This window comes from Pelobates fuscus, chromosome 1 (genome assembly GCF_036172605.1).
Source record: "Pelobates fuscus isolate aPelFus1 chromosome 1, aPelFus1.pri, whole genome shotgun sequence".
Taxonomy (NCBI): domain Eukaryota; kingdom Metazoa; phylum Chordata; class Amphibia; order Anura; family Pelobatidae; genus Pelobates; species Pelobates fuscus.
Genome location: NC_086317.1, coordinates 124,577,393 through 124,594,904, shown reverse-complemented (window position 1 = coordinate 124,594,904; position 17,512 = coordinate 124,577,393). Strand labels below are relative to the sequence as shown.

General features: G+C 42.3%; 1 protein-coding gene across 1 annotated transcript in view; it reads left to right on the top strand.

Moving 5' to 3' along the window:
• The first annotated feature begins 653 nt into the window (after nt 1-653).
• RPS6KA3 (ribosomal protein S6 kinase A3) overlaps nt 654-17,512 on the top strand; it is a 153,003-nt gene continuing 136,144 nt past the window's right edge. Inside the window, exon 1 of the mRNA XM_063450207.1 lies at nt 654-981. Within this exon, the coding sequence (XP_063306277.1) occupies nt 919-981 (63 nt within the window). The 5' untranslated portion in view covers nt 654-918. The remainder of the gene's footprint in view (nt 982-17,512) is intronic.

Below are 17,512 nucleotides of genomic sequence, written 5' to 3'. Positions count from 1 at the left end.
CTAGGCACCCAGACCACTTCAGCTTAATGAAGTGGTATGGGTGCCAGGTCCAGCTAGGGTTAACTAATTTTTTTATAAACATAGCAGTTTCAGAGAAACTGCTATGTTTATCAATTAGTTAAGCCTTCCCCTTTTTCCTCTAGTGGCTGTCTCACTGACAGCCGCTAGAGGCACTTGCGTGATTCTCACTGTGAAAATCACAGTGAGAGCACGCAAGCGTCCATAGGAAAGCATTATGAATGCTTTCCTATGTGACCGGCTGAATGCGCGCGCAGCTCTTGCCGCGCGTGCGCATTCAGCCGACGGGGAGGAACGGAGGCGGAGAGGAGGAGGAGAGCTCCCCGCCCAGCCCTGGAAAAAAAGGTAAGTTTTAACCCTTTTCCCCTTTCGAGAGCCGGGCGGGAGGGGGTCCCTGAGGGTGGGGCACCCTCAGGGCACTCTAGTGCCAGGAAAACGAGTATGCTTTCCTGACACTAGAGTGGTCCTTTAAGCAGCCAGATTTGGCATGCTTGCCTCTACCAAGATGGCTGCCAGAACTCACGCAGTCACGTGACCGCCCCCGAGCCTCTTTCCCTGCTGCTGTCACCTGTCCCCCCTCCTTCTCCACCCCAGACAGGAGGCGGGAAGTCCCGCCCACTGCGAGTGACGTCAGCTTGACGCGGAGGGGAGCTTCGCTGCGAGCGGCAGGTACTGCCCGGGACGCCATGTTGTGAGAGGAAGTAGAGCAGCTCGCTCCTGTGTGTGTGTATATATGTGTGAGTGAGAGCGGGAGCTGCGCTGGAGCGGCACACTCTATTAACCCGCTACCGGACTACCGACAGAGCGGACGGCCAGCCCAGAGATCCCGGGCCGTTCGCTGCTCCGCTCCGACCGTTACGGGAACCCCCCGGGCGCTGCGCTCCGCTCACTGTGGGGAAGATGCCGCTGGCACAGCTGGCAGACCCGTGGCAGAAACTGCCCGTCCAGAAAGTGGAGAGCGAGGTGAGTGCTGGGGCACGGCAGGCGGGCGGGGGGACCCTGGGCTGATTGGGCAACACGGGGAGGGGGGAGAGGGATAACACTAAACTCCTCTGTAGGATAGGGGTGGGCAAAGGTTGGATTCCCAAGGTGAAGAACTACAACTCCAATGATGCTCTGCCAGCATGAGTGCTTGGCCTGCTGAGAGTTATAGTCCATACAGGAGCTTGTGATGTACCCTTGGAGTAATCCTTATTTACTGAGGTGACTTTTTGCACCACTCCTAAGTCTCAAAGGGGTTCTGTGGCTCAGATTGTTACCGTGATCCAGAGATAGGAAAGGAAGACCTAGTTTGAGAGCGTTCTAAGAACAATGAAAGGTGCAGTTAAGTTCCACCGTGTGTATCAGGGAGCAATGAGAATTCATTGGAAAAGGGAACAGAGTTTGGTAGATATTCTAGTTGAGGGGTTGGTAGTATGTAGTCTGGGGAGGGGAGAGAAGGTAGGTTAATGTGACAATGGTAATGCAGGATTTGAGCTAGAACTGTCTGGAGAAAAATGCAGAGCAAAGGTGACAGGAAAAGGAAGAGGAGAAAGAGGTGTCAGTGACAGGGGAGGGAGTGGATACATTGTATAGAAGGCTTAGTAGGGTGCTTGGTTGAAATTGCACTAAAAGGTGACCGGGAATAATACGGTGTAGATCGATACATTCTCTGTGGAAGAGCTTATATAGTATGTGTTCTAAATATAATCTATAGATATTTATGTAAGCAGATTTGTAAAAGGCTGGGTACATTTTTACACTGTATATATAGCAGACAGATTATTTAGAGGTTAGGATCAAGAAAGGGCTTTATCTGCAAAGATCAGTATAAGATACCTCAAAAAAAGTTGGATATCTCTAGCACATGTTATCATTTCTGCCTATCTGGCTCCTGGGCTTTGTCTAGCCTTCACATTTTCAGGAAACAAAGACATGTAGGTGGAGAGTGAAATGTGTGGAATTTACGGTAGAAAACGTAATTTGCTTACTTTTGCTCAGTTGTAAAGAACACCTATGATTTATCTTAAAGAAAATAATTTGTTTTCATTATACAGTGTATTGAAGGATCTGTTTCTTAAGTGTGTGTGTGTGTGTATACACATATATGGTGTGTGTGTGTGTACATATGACTCCATAATTATTTGAGGTTTGAAGGGTGTATTCCATGCTTTTCATGCTTGGTTAGATCAAGTGACCATAATGTCCCTCTGTACTATAATAGTTCACTCTTGTAAAATCCGTACATTGGAATTTATTGCTGATTAGAATTTGCTGGAAATTACTTGCGAAATGCGACTTTAGAATGTGTGCCAAGGTGATGCATTAATTCTGAGAAATCCATGTTGTTTTATATCCACAATATACAGTAAAAGCCACATTTGAGTTATGTAAATCATCAGCACAGATTGTAATAGGAAGCGATTCTAAACACGAGATAGTGTTGCTTTGAATATGCTCTCCCATATCCTTCTTTCTATATATCTCTGCTCCTGTAATCTCATCCTTGTGATTTCTGATCCAGGGCAATTTAACTCTGCACAGCTTGTATAGGAAATCTGATCTATTGTAGACAGCACTTCTGAGTGATGCTGACATCTCCATAAGAGCTTTCTTTGTTCTTTAATGTATACTTTTTAATGGCTAACATAATTTCACCCTATGTTATGACTGTATCTAGGACATTTAATTGACTGAGAACCATTTTTTAGTTCAGTGTCAATATTCTTTTCTTAAACATTCTGTATGTATACAAATTAATTCGATCATCTCACTACAGATGCCCTTTTTGCCCTTTTAAATTCAACTGTACACATCGGTGCTTTGCACAGGAAAGCCAAGCAAATTCAGATGCTGTCATTTTACTCTTTGCTTATCTGTAACCTGACTACCATTATAGCATTCATGGTCCCTAAAACAAAGAGCCTGGCAGATACATGGTGGATTATTTATGAGACTGGAGACCTCTCGGCTCCATATTTCACTCCCTATATAAAGCAAGAGAAGCAAGCTGGGCTAGATTTCTTATTGCGATGAGGTAACTGCTTCTTTTGTTCTCTTCCTTTTCCATTTCACTGGATGTGTTGGCTTTATCTGTTCAATTGTTCATTTTATAAAATTCACATTTTGTTGGAATGTGTCTGTAAATATAAAATGTCTGTGCAACGAAAGGGTGGTTATGACATTTTAGCCAAAATATTTCACTTATTTCTCTGTCTGCCCTATGACTCTTTCTTCATCATTAGTGGGAGGTGATGAGTATTCTGGGAAAGATGAAGTGTTGCTAGGATCTTGATGCTACTCATGGTGGGGAGTGTCAAGGTGATACCGTGTTTTATGAAGTTTATCATGAGCAGTGTATTATGATTTGTTTACTAAACTGTGAGTTGTGTTGAATGGACAATCCGTTCACATAATGTAAGCTGAAAAGCAGAGATGAGAGTAAACTGTGGTTCTCACTAAAATGTTTAAAATGCAGTTTATCTCACTTCTCTGTTTAGTGAATAATAATAATACAGCTAAAGTTAGTGTGTGGGCTGTTTGAAGATTTTTATTTTTATTTATTTTTTTGGTTTTGCTTTTCTTTTTCCCCTTCCAAAAAAAAAACACAGTACCATTTTAGATTCCAAAAATGTTTGGCAAGTGCACTTCTTTATTTATAAAGCTGCAAAATTTTCAACAGCTTTGTACAATGGGTTCACAAGACCCAAATCTCAAAAGGAACCCTTCTCAAATGAGCTTACAGTCTAGTAGTATGGCTTAAGGGCCCTGAGCTGAAAACACTTAATTTTTTTTTTGTAGTTGTTCTGGTTGGTATAGTCAGTCCCTGTAGGCTTTTTAATGTAAACACTGCCTCTATTGGCCACTCCTCATATGACAACTAAAGGTGCCTCCTGGTCAGTGTTTCCACCGTTCAGCGTTTCCACTCTCTGCATGGAGGCACTGAGTTTTCCCTATAGAGATGCATTGATTCAGAGGTAAACACCGTACACGTTTGTATTCCTGACCCTATAGTGTTCCTTTTAAAGTGACTTTTACAGAATGGGTTAAAGTAAGTAACCTAACATTTGTTAGGCTTCTTTAGCTATATATTTTTTTTCTGTTAACCTACACCTTCTACCGCCCGCACCTCTATATTCTAAGTACAGTTTATGGGTTATGCTAATCGGTGCTTTAGAAAATATAATCTTATATGATTGGCTGTGTACTTTCTTGGAGAATTATGGTAAGTGCAGAAACTTCAGATGTGAGATAGATCTCTCTCCCCCTCTACCCTCTCTACCCCCTCACCCATGACCTGTTCTTTGGGAGGTATTCTCGATCTGGATAGTGACAGACTGAGGAAGCCAAAGGGGTTATTTGTATGAGTCCTTTAAATCCTGTTCAGTATCCCATTCATTCCTTAATTATTAATTAAAAGAACGCTATAGGGTCAGGAACACAAACATATATTCCTGACCCTAAAATGTTAAACACTAGCCCCCTCTGACTCACCATTTACCTCCTAAATATATTAAAATCTTACATTTATTCCAGTCTTCTGGTGCTGGCTGTGCCCCTAATCTGATTTCCCACCCTGTGCGCGTCGTGCTCCTTCACGGAACCTGGTACTCAGATAAGCTGTACTCTCCAGGGAAAATCAGACCTTTTAATTGCAAGAGGTAAAATATTTTATTGGATATATTTAGGACGGGAGAGGGTTATAATCACTCTGGATACACTATTGAACAGAGTTCCAGAGCTGATCATGTAGGCCATGTCACTTGTTAATATGGATATTAAACTTGTTTGTAATATTATGATGAAAAGACTGCAGGCACCACTTGCAAATTTAATTAATTAGTCCAGCACAACTGGATTGCTCTGCGCTACACATTTTACCCTAAACATGTCTAAAACTCACAACAATCTTATTAGCAATCTTCCACCTTACTAATCTAATGCCAATTTTACATAAAACACTCATCATTCTATGAGATACAAGGCATTTTCAAATCATCTCTTCCCTTATGCCATCCTCAGTCATTTTTTTAAATTTTTTTAATAAAGGACCACTATAGGCACCCAGACCACTTCAGCTTAATGAAGTGGTCTGGGTGCCTGGCCCAGCTAGGATTTACCCTTTCTTCTATAAACATAGCAGTTTCAGAGAAACTGCTATGTTTATTATAGGGTTAATCCAGCCTCTAGTGGCTGTCTCATTGACAGCCGCTAGAGGTGCTTCCGCGCTTCTCACTGTGATTTTCACAGTGAGAAGACACCGGCGTCCATAGGAAAGCATTGAGAATGCTTTCCTATGGAGTGGCTGCGCGCGTGGCTCTTGCCGCGCATGCTGATGACGAGGAGGAGGTAAGTCCCCTGCCCAGCCCTGGAAAAAGAGGTAAATTTAACCCCTTCCACCCCCCAGAGCCCGGCGGGAGGAGGACCCTGAGGGTGGGGCACCCTCAGGGCACTATAGTGCCAGGAAAAGGAGTGTCTACTGGCACTATAGTGGTCCTTTAAGTTGGCCGACATTAAAGAAACACTATAGTGTCAGGAATACAAACATGTATTTCTGACCCTACACTGTTAAAGCCACCATTTACCCCCCTTAAGATGTAATAAAACTTACCTTATATTCAGTGCTGCGCGGGTCTGCTGACACTGGCCACGCCATGATCCAGTTACTTGACTGACAATCAGAATTGATGCTCTCAGCTGGAAAGCATTGGATTGGCTGAAGCGGGTGGGGCAGGGCCAACGCTATCTTGACCAATCCGCATCTCCTAATAGATGCGTAGAATAAATGTACCTCTATGGGGAAAATTCAGCATCTCTATGCAGAGCATGGAGATGGAGACACTGAACTTCAGTATCATAGGGAGCAATATAAACATTGCATTTGCAAAGCAGCAGTCAGAAGTGATCTAATGCGCATGCGCAATGGTTGCACTCGGATTAGGATTTCCCCATACGAAAGCATTATGTACGGTTTTAGGTGACGCTGGACATCCCCATGCATAGAGTGAGGATGTCCAACATCAATTAGGCGACCGGAAGTCCCTCTATTGACTCTGGTAGACCGCTACTAGAGGTGAAGTTAACCCATAAAGGTAATTGTTACAAATACCTTATTTTCCCACCTTTATTGTATCTCAAATGGGATTTACTATAGAAAACTCAATTCTTTGATTATAGACAACTCTTGAACAAAATCTGGCCATGCCAAAGATAATTTTGTAATTCTCCTGGCATTGGCATAATGGTGTACTATTTATGGAATAAATACACTGTGAAATTATTTTAAGCCTTAAATTAGGGTTTATGCCAGTATGGAACTTGTTTAGAATTTTGACAGAAGATTAACATCAATTTCATGTAACTTATTTGTAAAATAGCCTCCCTCCACTGATTCCACATTTAACAGTTTCCATAAGAGAATCCTTGCATACCTAATTATGACCTCACTTTCTAATGAGTTCAAGATCAAATGCCTGGCAGTTGCCCAGCTTTCCACACCTTTGATGCCGAATTAGATTTTCTTAATTTTCACTGGCATACTTGCCTACTGCTTTTGCCTTCCTAAATTGATGATTGGAAGGGACATGCATTACTTGACTTTTTTTTTTTTTAAACCATCAAACAAACCTCATTTAAACAAATATACAAATTAAAATAAAAAAATAAATATTTTTAAAGGTATGACATAAACGTTTAGTAACGTACTATCAACTTGCTTAGCTTACATTCAGACATACATACCTCCCAACAGCCGATCTGTCTTTTCTGATGTAAGAGGTGTGGTCAACTTTAAAGGAATACACAAAGTACCATAACCACCATAGAATGCTGTAGTGATTATGGTGCATGCAGTGCCCATATTATAAGCTCTCTACACCATGCTGTGCAGGGCTTAGCTCATTGGCTGAGTATGGTCAGCCTTGCTGTGCAGGACTTGGATTAGGAGAGCTAATGGCAGTGCATAAGTAGGAGGTTTTGGCTGTCTGTTGGACGCAATGTTTGATTTAAAAGACAATTCTGCATAGTAAGCAAATGACTCACATATATATTTTTTCTTTTTCAACTATTTTATTTCATTAATGTGAAAATGCATAACATTTTTGATTTGTTTAATGCTCCCAGTTCTTTAAAGGAAAACTATAGTGCCAGGTAAACAAACTTGTTTTCTTGGCACTTTAGCTCCTCACTGCCTCGCATTTCAGCTACTCTGACCTTAAACGTGAAACTCACTTTGAATTCTCACTTAAGTGACCAACCCATGCGTGTTTCTGAGCTGAATTTATCAATTTTATCCATGTTTTTCATTTGGCATTTAGGTCAACTTTGCCTGCGTACTCCCAATATGTTGATGCTGGCATAGTGTAGCAACATTATATTTTCTCCTATCTAAATTGCATTTAATTTTGTGAAGGTAAAAACCTAAAGGGAACTCCCCTCCGCCCCCCTCCAAGAAATCTTTGTCCAGTTTTTGGGTTCTAGATGTGTATCCGTTTTTGCTTGCTGTCATGCTTTTCCTGTTTATGTTTAAGTGTGATGGCCAGTTTGTTGGGTTTCCCTGAAGCTGTGTTTATGCTGGATACAAATTTAGACAAGCATATGTGACATATGAGTGGGAGAAATAGATTTGAGGTTTTTTAAATGTTCTCAAATATTTATATAGATTCTTGTGCAACCTGCCAGAACTTAAAATATTTTAAGATACATGTTTTGCTTTCAATTTAGGATAGACCTTTTTAAATTGCACTTGTAGACAGCTGTAAACCTAAGGGGAAAGTAATGATTCCAAACAAAATCTGTGTGTGTTTCCAGCCTGCCATTAAATCCTCAATATATCAAAATCCAATATATCCACAAAAATCTGCTGGGTAAAATACTGCTCAAAACGGCGCTATAACCCTCACTTCCCCTCCAGAAAGAGTGTTTTTAGAACGATTAAATGTTTCTGAAATACTCACATTGACCCACATTTTACTGAAATTCCAACATAATCAAAAGATATACTGTGACAAAGTGGGGCTACCTTGTCTTGGGTATCTTTCCTATTCCTGACAAAAATTGACAAAAGGGCAAATGTCCACTGTCAAGTTTTGTAATTTCCAAAGCCAGATGCATGCGGGTACAACAGTGACTGAAGAGGATCCACTGGATTAAGATGGCGGAAACCACTAGGTAGAGAGCTTCAGGTAAGTAAATCTCCGCCAGACCACCACACAGATTTAGCAAAGACCCCAGAAGGTGACGTATTCCCTTTCACATTTTTGTCTTTTGTAAATGTGCTGCTACTGTAACTTTTTTCTTTCACCTTTTGGTGTTGTAACACATATGGTTGTATTCGTTTCAAGTTCATGTTTTTTTTTTTGATTGTCTATCTGTATTTCTTTTTAGCTCATAGTAGTGGTTACTGTGCACTTAGTCTATGGATACTGGCTGTCGGTTATGTCATATAGTTTTTGTACAGTTTTGATAAATAACAAGGTGCTTTTGGCACCCAAAGTCAAGCCCTTCCGCAGCCACTGAATGCGATAGTCCTACTTCCTCATTATTAATTTAAAGCTATCCAGTCAATGCTGACCATGACAGGCTAAGGTAGCTGGGCTAACCACACTAAACTTGAAGTCTATTTTTTTATTATTATTTTTTTAGTCATATTATTCAAGCAGCAGCACTAAGCCCAGTTCGGTAGCTGCTACCAGGGGAACCACCGTTTTTGTTGAACTGTTCAGAACCAGGGAAGGGACGCAAAGACTCATTGCACCTTAAAATGAGAGAGAGAGAAAGATATCTATATCCCTTCCTCCCCCTCCCCCCCCCCCCCCCCCCAATCCATGATCTGTGAGTTCTAAATGTTTGTTTCAAATTTATATATATTATGTGGTATTGCACCCAGGCATTACCTTGCTGAGCAAACAAGATAACAAACATATTTTAGCTCATATCTCATAGTAAGTTTTATTCATTTTATCTATATTGGAAAACCGCAACATGTATTTTGCAGCTTTTATAATTGGAGACCTAGTAATTGCTGTTTTGCAGATCTATTCCATTTAGAGAGCAACCTTATAAGGGTTGAAATACTTAGAATGGCAAATAAATTAAAGGAATATTTTGAACACTATTTTAAACATGACCCACCAAATACAGTAGTGTTTTTGGTTGAGCAACTTTATGGTGGGACTTTTACTTCTTAATTTTTTTGTTTTGTTTTGTTTTACTATAGAAGCACATAGCAGATAAAATAGATGTATTAATTTGAAGGGTAATAGCAGCCTCTGATACATACTGAACCCAATGTTGCAATTGCACTGTATTGGTTTATTTGACATGAAGGCTTGGCATGGAGTGATGTGAAAACAAAGGCTTGCAGCAAAATCAAAACGTAAAGCTGAGACAGCTGCAGGCACTTAATAACCCAATGTGTCAGCCAGAACATTATTGGAGTAAGCATGCCCAAGCAAAAAAAATTAAAATAGTGGATGTAGATAGTTGTAGTAGTTCTATGACATAGTTAATCTCGGGAGCTCTGGATAACTCTTACTGTAGGAACCACTGGCTTCCAAACAGTTTAACGGGCTTCCAAATTCTCTGTAATTATATCCGTAACTGAGCATAACAATTGCTAGAGCTGTAATATAACTGCTCTCCCCAAGCTAAAATGAAAATAAATGTCCTGTTTAGTAATTCAATTCATCCTGTCACAACAGAAAAAGTTGTTTGTGAGTGCATGTTGGTTTTCATTACAGGGGCTGCAAATTTGGAATTCTGCCACACACTTGGGTTCTGTAGATTAGATTAACTGTAATCCACATTAATTGCCAAAAAAATAGAACAAGATGGTTGCTGTTCTTCAGTGGTATTTTTGTATGTTCATGCAAACGGCAAAAAATACATTTGATGTAGTCAACTGTATGTATGATGGCACATTACAAATGGTAATTTCTTTGTTAATAAAAAATACATATAAATAAAGAGGTTTTTTTGTTTGTTTTTGTTTTTTGTTCTTGCATTTCATTCATTTTTTTTTATCTTGGCCTCGGTAGACGATTTGTTTATATTTTCTGAGATCTAAAAACACAATCTCAATATGTGTGTATGTATACACACAAACTTATTATTATTATTATTATTATTATTATTATTATTATTATTAGACCACTATAGTGCCCTGAGGGAGCCACTCCTGCCGGGCTGGATGGAGAGGAAGAGGTTAAACACTTGCCTTTCTCCAGCGCCGGACTCCCTCGGTGCTGGAGACTTTCCTCCTCCTTTCCCCGTCATCGGCTGCATGGGCGACAAGAGCCGCGCGCGCAGTCAGCCAGTCTCATAGGAAAGCATTCTCAATGCTTTCTTCTGAACGCTGGCGTCTTCTCACTGTGATAATCACAGTGAGAAGCGCGGAAGCGCCTCTAGCGGCTGTCAATGAGACAGCCACTAGAGGCTGGATTAACCCTAAAGTAAACATAGCAGTTTCTCTGAAACTGCTATGTTTACAGCAGAAAGGGTTAATCCTAGGTGGACCTGGCACCCAGACCACTTCATTAAGCTGAAGTGGTCTGGGTGCCTATAGTGGTCCTTTAATGGTATTTATATAGCGCCAACTAATTCCGCAGCGCTTTACAATATTGTTTGTATATCTACAAAACTATTGACAAGACGTTTAAAAAAAACGTTCAAAACAAAAAAAACTGTGTGTGTATATATACTCACACACACCCTATACAGTGTGCTTTCCAATTACTTCTGTGTCTTCAATTACTTCTGTGCTCCATCACTGCATAATGCATCATCCACTATTTTACAGACAGTTTTAATGGAACAAAAAAATGAGCTGCAACGTTTCGACCTGCTAAGAGGTCTTTGTCAAGTTTGACAAAGACCTCTTATTAGGTCGAAACTGTGCAGCTCCTTTTTTTATGTTCTGTTAAAACTGCCTGTGGCTTTGAACAGCTTGCGTGCCTGGAGAATTTCTTGTGTTGTCTTATCGTTGTGGGATTGCTGGTCCTGGTCCGGAGCACTGGGTGGCTGCTTAGATTGAGTGCGGCTCCTATTGTAATTTTTGCAACGTAGTATGTCATCCACTATTGTCACTGACACTGAGAAGCAGGAAGAAGAGGTGTGTGTGTGTGTGTGTGTACATACTGTGCCTGCTTTACTGATTGAATGCAATTGGAGCATTGGGATGCAAATGCCTAGTTATAAAATTACAAGGGCTCAAATTTCACTTTTCAATGCTGAGAGCACGGGGAACGATGCTTGGATGTGATTTTTTTTTTTTATTTTTTTAATTTTATTTTAGTGGTGCAAAACCCTTGAACTTTCCTGTCATTTTTTTCAGATCTGATTGCAATCTTTGAAAAGGCTGCACAGTGGGTCTGTCACATTATTTGTGCATCAGCTAGCAGTTTCCCTCTAAGTATCCTGCTTTACATATGTTATCTGAGTATCAGACAGCTGAACTGCATAATGCAACCTATGACTTTATTGAGATCACCTGGATAGTAGGAGTCAGTTTCTAGACCCTATGGTGACCCGGTTCCTGTTGGGGGGGGGGGGGGGGGAAATGCTCATTTACTTTTTATTTTGCTGTTAATCTATTAGTCTTATACTGGAGTATGCAAATTATAGTATTCAAACACTTATTCCTGACCCTATAGTGTTAAAACCACCATCTAGCCCCCCTTGCCTCCCTAAATATAGTAAAATCTTATTTTTATTCAAGTCTGCAGCCTTTGCTCCTGATCTGCTTGCTTGGCTGACATCATCTGAACAGGTGGTCTGATTGTATCCCAATGCTTTGCCATAGGATTGGCTGAGGCTGTCAAGAAAGCAGATCAGGGGCAGAGTTGGCACAAGCCAAACACAGCTCTGGGCAATTAGCATCAGCTCATAGAGATGCATTGAATTTAATGCACCTCTATGAGGAAAGTTCAGTGTCTCCATGCATAGGGTGGAGACACTGAATGTCAGTCACACAGAGGAGTGGCCAGTGGAGTTATCACTAGAATGTAATGTAAACACCGCATTTTCTCTGAAGGGAATGCTTCAACTCACAAGAACAAATACAATAAGCTGTAGTTGTTCTGGTGACTATAGTGCCCCTTTGAAGGACCACCATAGGCACCCAGACCCCTTAAGCTCAATGAAGTGGTTTGAGTGCCAGGTTCCCTTAGTTTTAACCCTGCAGCTGAAAACCTAGCAGTTTCAGATAAACTGCTATTTACATTGAGGGTTAATCAATCCTCTCTGACAGCCACTAGAGGCGATTCTCAGTGTGAAATCACACTGAGATGACGCTGGACGTCCATAGTAAAGCATTGAGTAATGCTTTCCTATAGGCGGTTTGGACGCGCGCCCGAAGGAGACCGGCGCTGGAGTAAGGGAATTGGCTGAAGGGGTTTTAACCCTTTCACCCCAGCGGGAGGAGGGCTCCAGGGAGGGGTGAACCTAATAACCCTGTAGTGCCAGGAAAACAAGTTTGTTTTCCTGGCACTATAGTGCTCCTTTAAGATAACTTTTATTAAATAATGAACTTGAAAGTATGATCATGTTTACAGGCCTGTCTTTAGGTTGTACAATTGTCAGTTAACTATGCAATTTAGCTACATATCATTGTCTCTGAAATGAAGCAAATCATTTCTGACATCAGAGACCCATTTCCTTGTCGACCCTGACATAGTGCTGCATTTAGTATAATCGGAAATGATCAGCAGGCTGAAAAATATTTGTGGATGAATAGGAATGTGCCTAACTCACATGGGAAATAGAGATACGAAGAAAAATATATTGGCAACAATCAAACATTCCTAGATCAACCAAGGCCCAAGCTATGAAAGTTTTGAAAATAGCTGTTGCATAGTAAGAATTTTGCTGTTCTCAATTAAGTGTCCATTGTAACAAAAATTTTAAGTTTCTTCCAGTACATCTTTAAAGCGGCACTGTCATGCCAAACTTGCCTTTCCCCAATCGATTCCTCTTCTCTCCCTCTCGCAGGATCTGTTCATTTCTTCCTGTCTGCTCTAGTTTTCTTTAAAAATTAAGACAAAGTAGGGACTATTTATTTCTCTTCTGGAGGTTTCCTACGCTATGACCAGCGGAGGAGCAAAGTGTGCTTTGTTTACGGTGGTCAGAGCAATTGTCCCATAATTCTTAGCTTTCCTACCTCTTCCCACGATGCTTCCTGTCAGTATTGTCACTTAGACAGAACGCAGGCAAAACTGCCGAATTACGTCCTAACAGAATGAGAACAGTTTCTCCATTCGTGTTAGAACGCAATTCGGGACTTTGTTTGGATCGGAATTAAATTTGAATGAATGAAACTCCGATCCTATTCATTGCCGCGGCTGCATCTTACAGTCGCTTAGTAGATAACTCCCTAATTCCCACAGTATTGGGGAGCTATCTACCAAAAGGCTGAAAGACCTAAATTGGTCTTTCAGCCAAATTTACTAATACGAAGTAAAGATTACTTAGTATTAGTAAATTCAGCCCCTACTCGCTATACCGCGAGTAGGGGCATGTCTAGTAAACAGTGAGCAGCCAGTGGCTGCTCACTAATTTTTTTTTAAAAAAACCTAATGCCCCCACTCCTGAATGGCGGGTGGGGGTCCTAAAGTAAAATAAGGGGGGGGACCTATTGTCCTCCCCCAGGCCCCCTCCCCTGCGTGGTGAGTGGGGGCCCTAAATAACAATGAGGGGGGACCTATTGTCCTCCCCCAGGCCCCCTCCCCTGTGTGGTGGGTGGGGGCCCTAAATAAAAATGAGGGGGGACCTATTGTCCTCCCCCCGGCCCCCACCCCTGCATGGTGGGTGGGGGCCCTAAATAACAATGAGGGGGGACCTACTATCCTCCCCCGGCTCCCACCCCTGAGCGCCAGGGGTGGGGCCATAAATAAGAATGTGAGGGGAGACCTACTGTCCTCCCCCCCGCCCCACCCCTGCGAGCGAGTGGGGGCCCTAAAGAACAATAAGGGGGGGGGGGGCGAAACCTACTGTCCTCCCCCCGGCCCCCACCCCTGAACGGTGGGTGAGGGCCATAAAGATCATGAGTGGGGGAACCTACTGGGCGTCGGGTGGGGGCCCTAAATGAAAATCTCCCCATCCCCCCCCACCCAAATAAAAGACTATCCCTTACCTACCCCCCCTCAACCTAAAAATAGTGAGGGGGGAATAAAATAACTAACCTGTAAATAAAACTTACCATTTGATGTCTTATTTCTTCTTAACCCCTTAAGGACACATGACGGAAATATTCTGTCATGATTCCCTTTTATTTCAGAAGTTGTGTCCTTAAGGGGTTAAATCTTCATTTTCAGCCCCAAAAAAGGCCAAATAAACCATCATACCAGTCGAACTTAAAATAAAATAAAAAATCAGAGCGCAAAAAAAAACCAGACGAAAAAGAAAAAAACCTGACGCTAAAAAAAAAAATCCATCTTCACCCATGGAGGGCTCCGCGCAGACTGAGCTCTGCAGGGCGGGGAAAGGCTTATAAAGCCTTGCCCCGCCCTGCAATTAGGCTAAGAACACTCTGGTTGGTTTAAGCCAATCAGAGTGCTCTTTGTCATTTTACACAGCGTGGGAAAGTTATTTGGAATTTTCCCACGCTGTGTAATTTGACTCATAACACTCTGATTGGTGGGCTTGAAATCCATCCAATCTGAGTGCTCTGTGTCATTTTACAAAGCGTGGGAAAATTCCAAAGAACTTTCCCACACTGTGTAAAATGACAGAGCACTCTGATTGGCTTAAACCAACCAATCAGAGTGTTCTTAGCCTAATTGCAGGGCGGGGCAAGGCTTTATAAGCCTTTCCCCGCCCTGCGGAGCTCAGTCTGTGCCGTGCCGTGCCCTCCATGGGTGAAGATGGATTAATTTTTTTTAGCGTCAGGTTTTTTCTTTTTTTTTTTCGTCTTTTTTTTATTATTTTAAGTTCGGGGATTATGGTTTTTTTTTTATTTGACCTTTTTTGGGGCGGTAAAATTAAAGATTTTAGAAGAAAGACAACTTCAAATGGTAAGTCTATTTTTCTTTACAGGTTAGTTATTTTATTCCCCCTCACTATTTTTAGGGTGAGGGGGGTAGGTAGGGGATAGTCTTTTATTTGGGTTGGTGGCTGACGAGAGGCTTGGGGACCCCTAGTCACCTTGGAAGGGGGAGGGGAATTTGTCAGTTAGGGCCGGCCCCCACCCGTCGCCCATGCTCCCCCACTTATTATCTTTATGGCCCCCACCCACCGTTCAGGGGTGGGGGCCGGTGGGGAGGACAGTAAGTCGTCCCCCCTCATTTTCTTTATGGCCCCCACCCACCGCTCGGGGGGAGGACAGTAGGTCCCCCCCATATTCTTGTTTAGGGCCCGCAGCGCAGGGATGGGGGGGAGGGCAGTAGGTCTCCCCCCGACCTACCACGCAGGGGTGGGGGCCGGGGGAGCACAAGGTCCCCCATCATTCTTATTTAGGGCCCCCACCCGACGCGTAGGGGTGGGGGCTGGGGGGGGGGGGTGAGGACAGTAGGTCTTCATCCCCCCTGCCGTGCAGGGGTGGGGGCCGGGGTAAGGGCAGTAGGTTGTCCCCTCTATTGTTGTTTATGGCCCCCAACCGCCACGCAGGGGTGGGGGCCGGGGGGAGGACAGTAGGTCCTCTCTCCCAGTTCTTATTTAGGGCCCCCAGCCGATGCGCAGGGGTGGGGGCTACTAGGGTTTTTTGTGTTGCCACAGGCTGCTCACGGTTTAGTAGACATGCCCCTACTCGTGGTATAGTGAGTAGGAGCATTCGGGAGATTTTACTCTCCCTTATGCTATTATGAGGGTCATATTGACCCCCATAGAGTGAGGGAGGACATGGGGGGCTTAGGAAGTGGCAGGGAGCACTGCTCCCTGCCACTTCTATTTTTAGATATTACATTACAGTGTTTGTTTGTCTGAAATTTCTATTCATTCATTTTTCATTCTGACGAATCAATGTATGGATGAAATTCCCATTTGCATGCCCAAGTGTTTCACTGGGGATGTGCGGGAATCCCACAGCGCTATATAGTGTGGGCAAGTGACACTTCATCTACCCACACAAAGTTGGTGGCGCCCAGAATATAGATCGGGGCAGAAAATAAAGTTTTAAAAATAGGTAATCTGGGGTGCTTAGGTGCATTTGGGGGTGACTAGGGGGTCAGTTATATGTAGTGGAGTCGGGAGGAGGGTTAAAAAAAACTGGATTCAGCCATGACAGTGCCGCTTTAATCATGCATTTGTCAATTTGATTTTAGCACTATTTATCATAAATTAATCATTAAAATCATGTAAAATGTAAAAAAAATTGGAATTTGGATATTGTATAGTGATGTCCACCTTACCAATCATTTGTCTTAAACTCGCTGTAGTGCTGGTGGTGCCAGGAGTGCCTATGTTAAAAACTCATACGATTTTATATAATTGTTTGACTGCTTGCCATGGGTCCGTTGCATCCACTTCTTTCAACAGAGAACCAGAAGCTCTCCGTCTGAGGCAGGATGTAGCTCAGGAGAGCCAAGAAAGGGCCTAATTAGGAAATCTCTGCTCTATCCGAAGAAGTGAAGGTGGGGAGAAGTACCCAGCGGATCTCTGATAAGGAGTAATACTACTTAAAATTGGGGGCAACGAGGGCTTTACTGCTACCAAAATCAATACAGTGCGCTGTAGTGGTTATGGTGTTTTGGAGTGTTCCTTGAATATATTTCACATAGCAGTGTAACAAGCTACTACATGCAGATACAAAACAAAGATACCATTCACCAATAACCTATCTCTAACCTTGTGCAGTTATGCATGTGATGTCATTCACCTGGTCTCATTGCTGTGTAGTAATTGATTGGCATTTATGCCTATCAAACTCCCGTCCGACTGGTTAGATGGGGAACCAGTCAATTGGAATAAGTCAATTTATTGGAATGTCAATTTATTATCTTTAGTTTTTGACTGTTAATCAGGTCTCTTTCATCTAAATTACGATTTATGTTTTTGGTTTCATGGCCTGCTCCAACTGTTTTACATAAATTGTTATACTGTACTACTACTCACTGGTTTTACAACAGTTGTAAAGTGATATTTTTGTACTTTGGTCTTCATGTACCAGAACACACAATATTTTCCATAAATGTGGTAGAAAATAACTGTTCATATAAGTTACATATTTTTTTTTTTTTTTACAAAGGAAGTGGGAGCAATCAAATTAATATAGGCATTAAAGCGGCACTGTCATGCCGAACTTACCTGTCTTTACTCGATTCCTCTTCTCGTCCTCTCTCGGTATCTGTTCTTCATTTCTTCCTGTCTGCTCTAGTTTTCTTTAAAACCTAAGACAAAGTTGGGTCTACTTGTCTTATGGAGGTTTTCTACGCCTGACCATCTCTGACCAGCGGAGGAGCAAAGTGTGCTTAGAGAAATTTTCCCATAATTCTAAGATTTCCTTCCTGTCAGTCTTACCGAACGTCCTGTCATTTAGACAAAAACTGTCGAATTGCGTCCTAACAGAATAACCGTTTCTTCATTC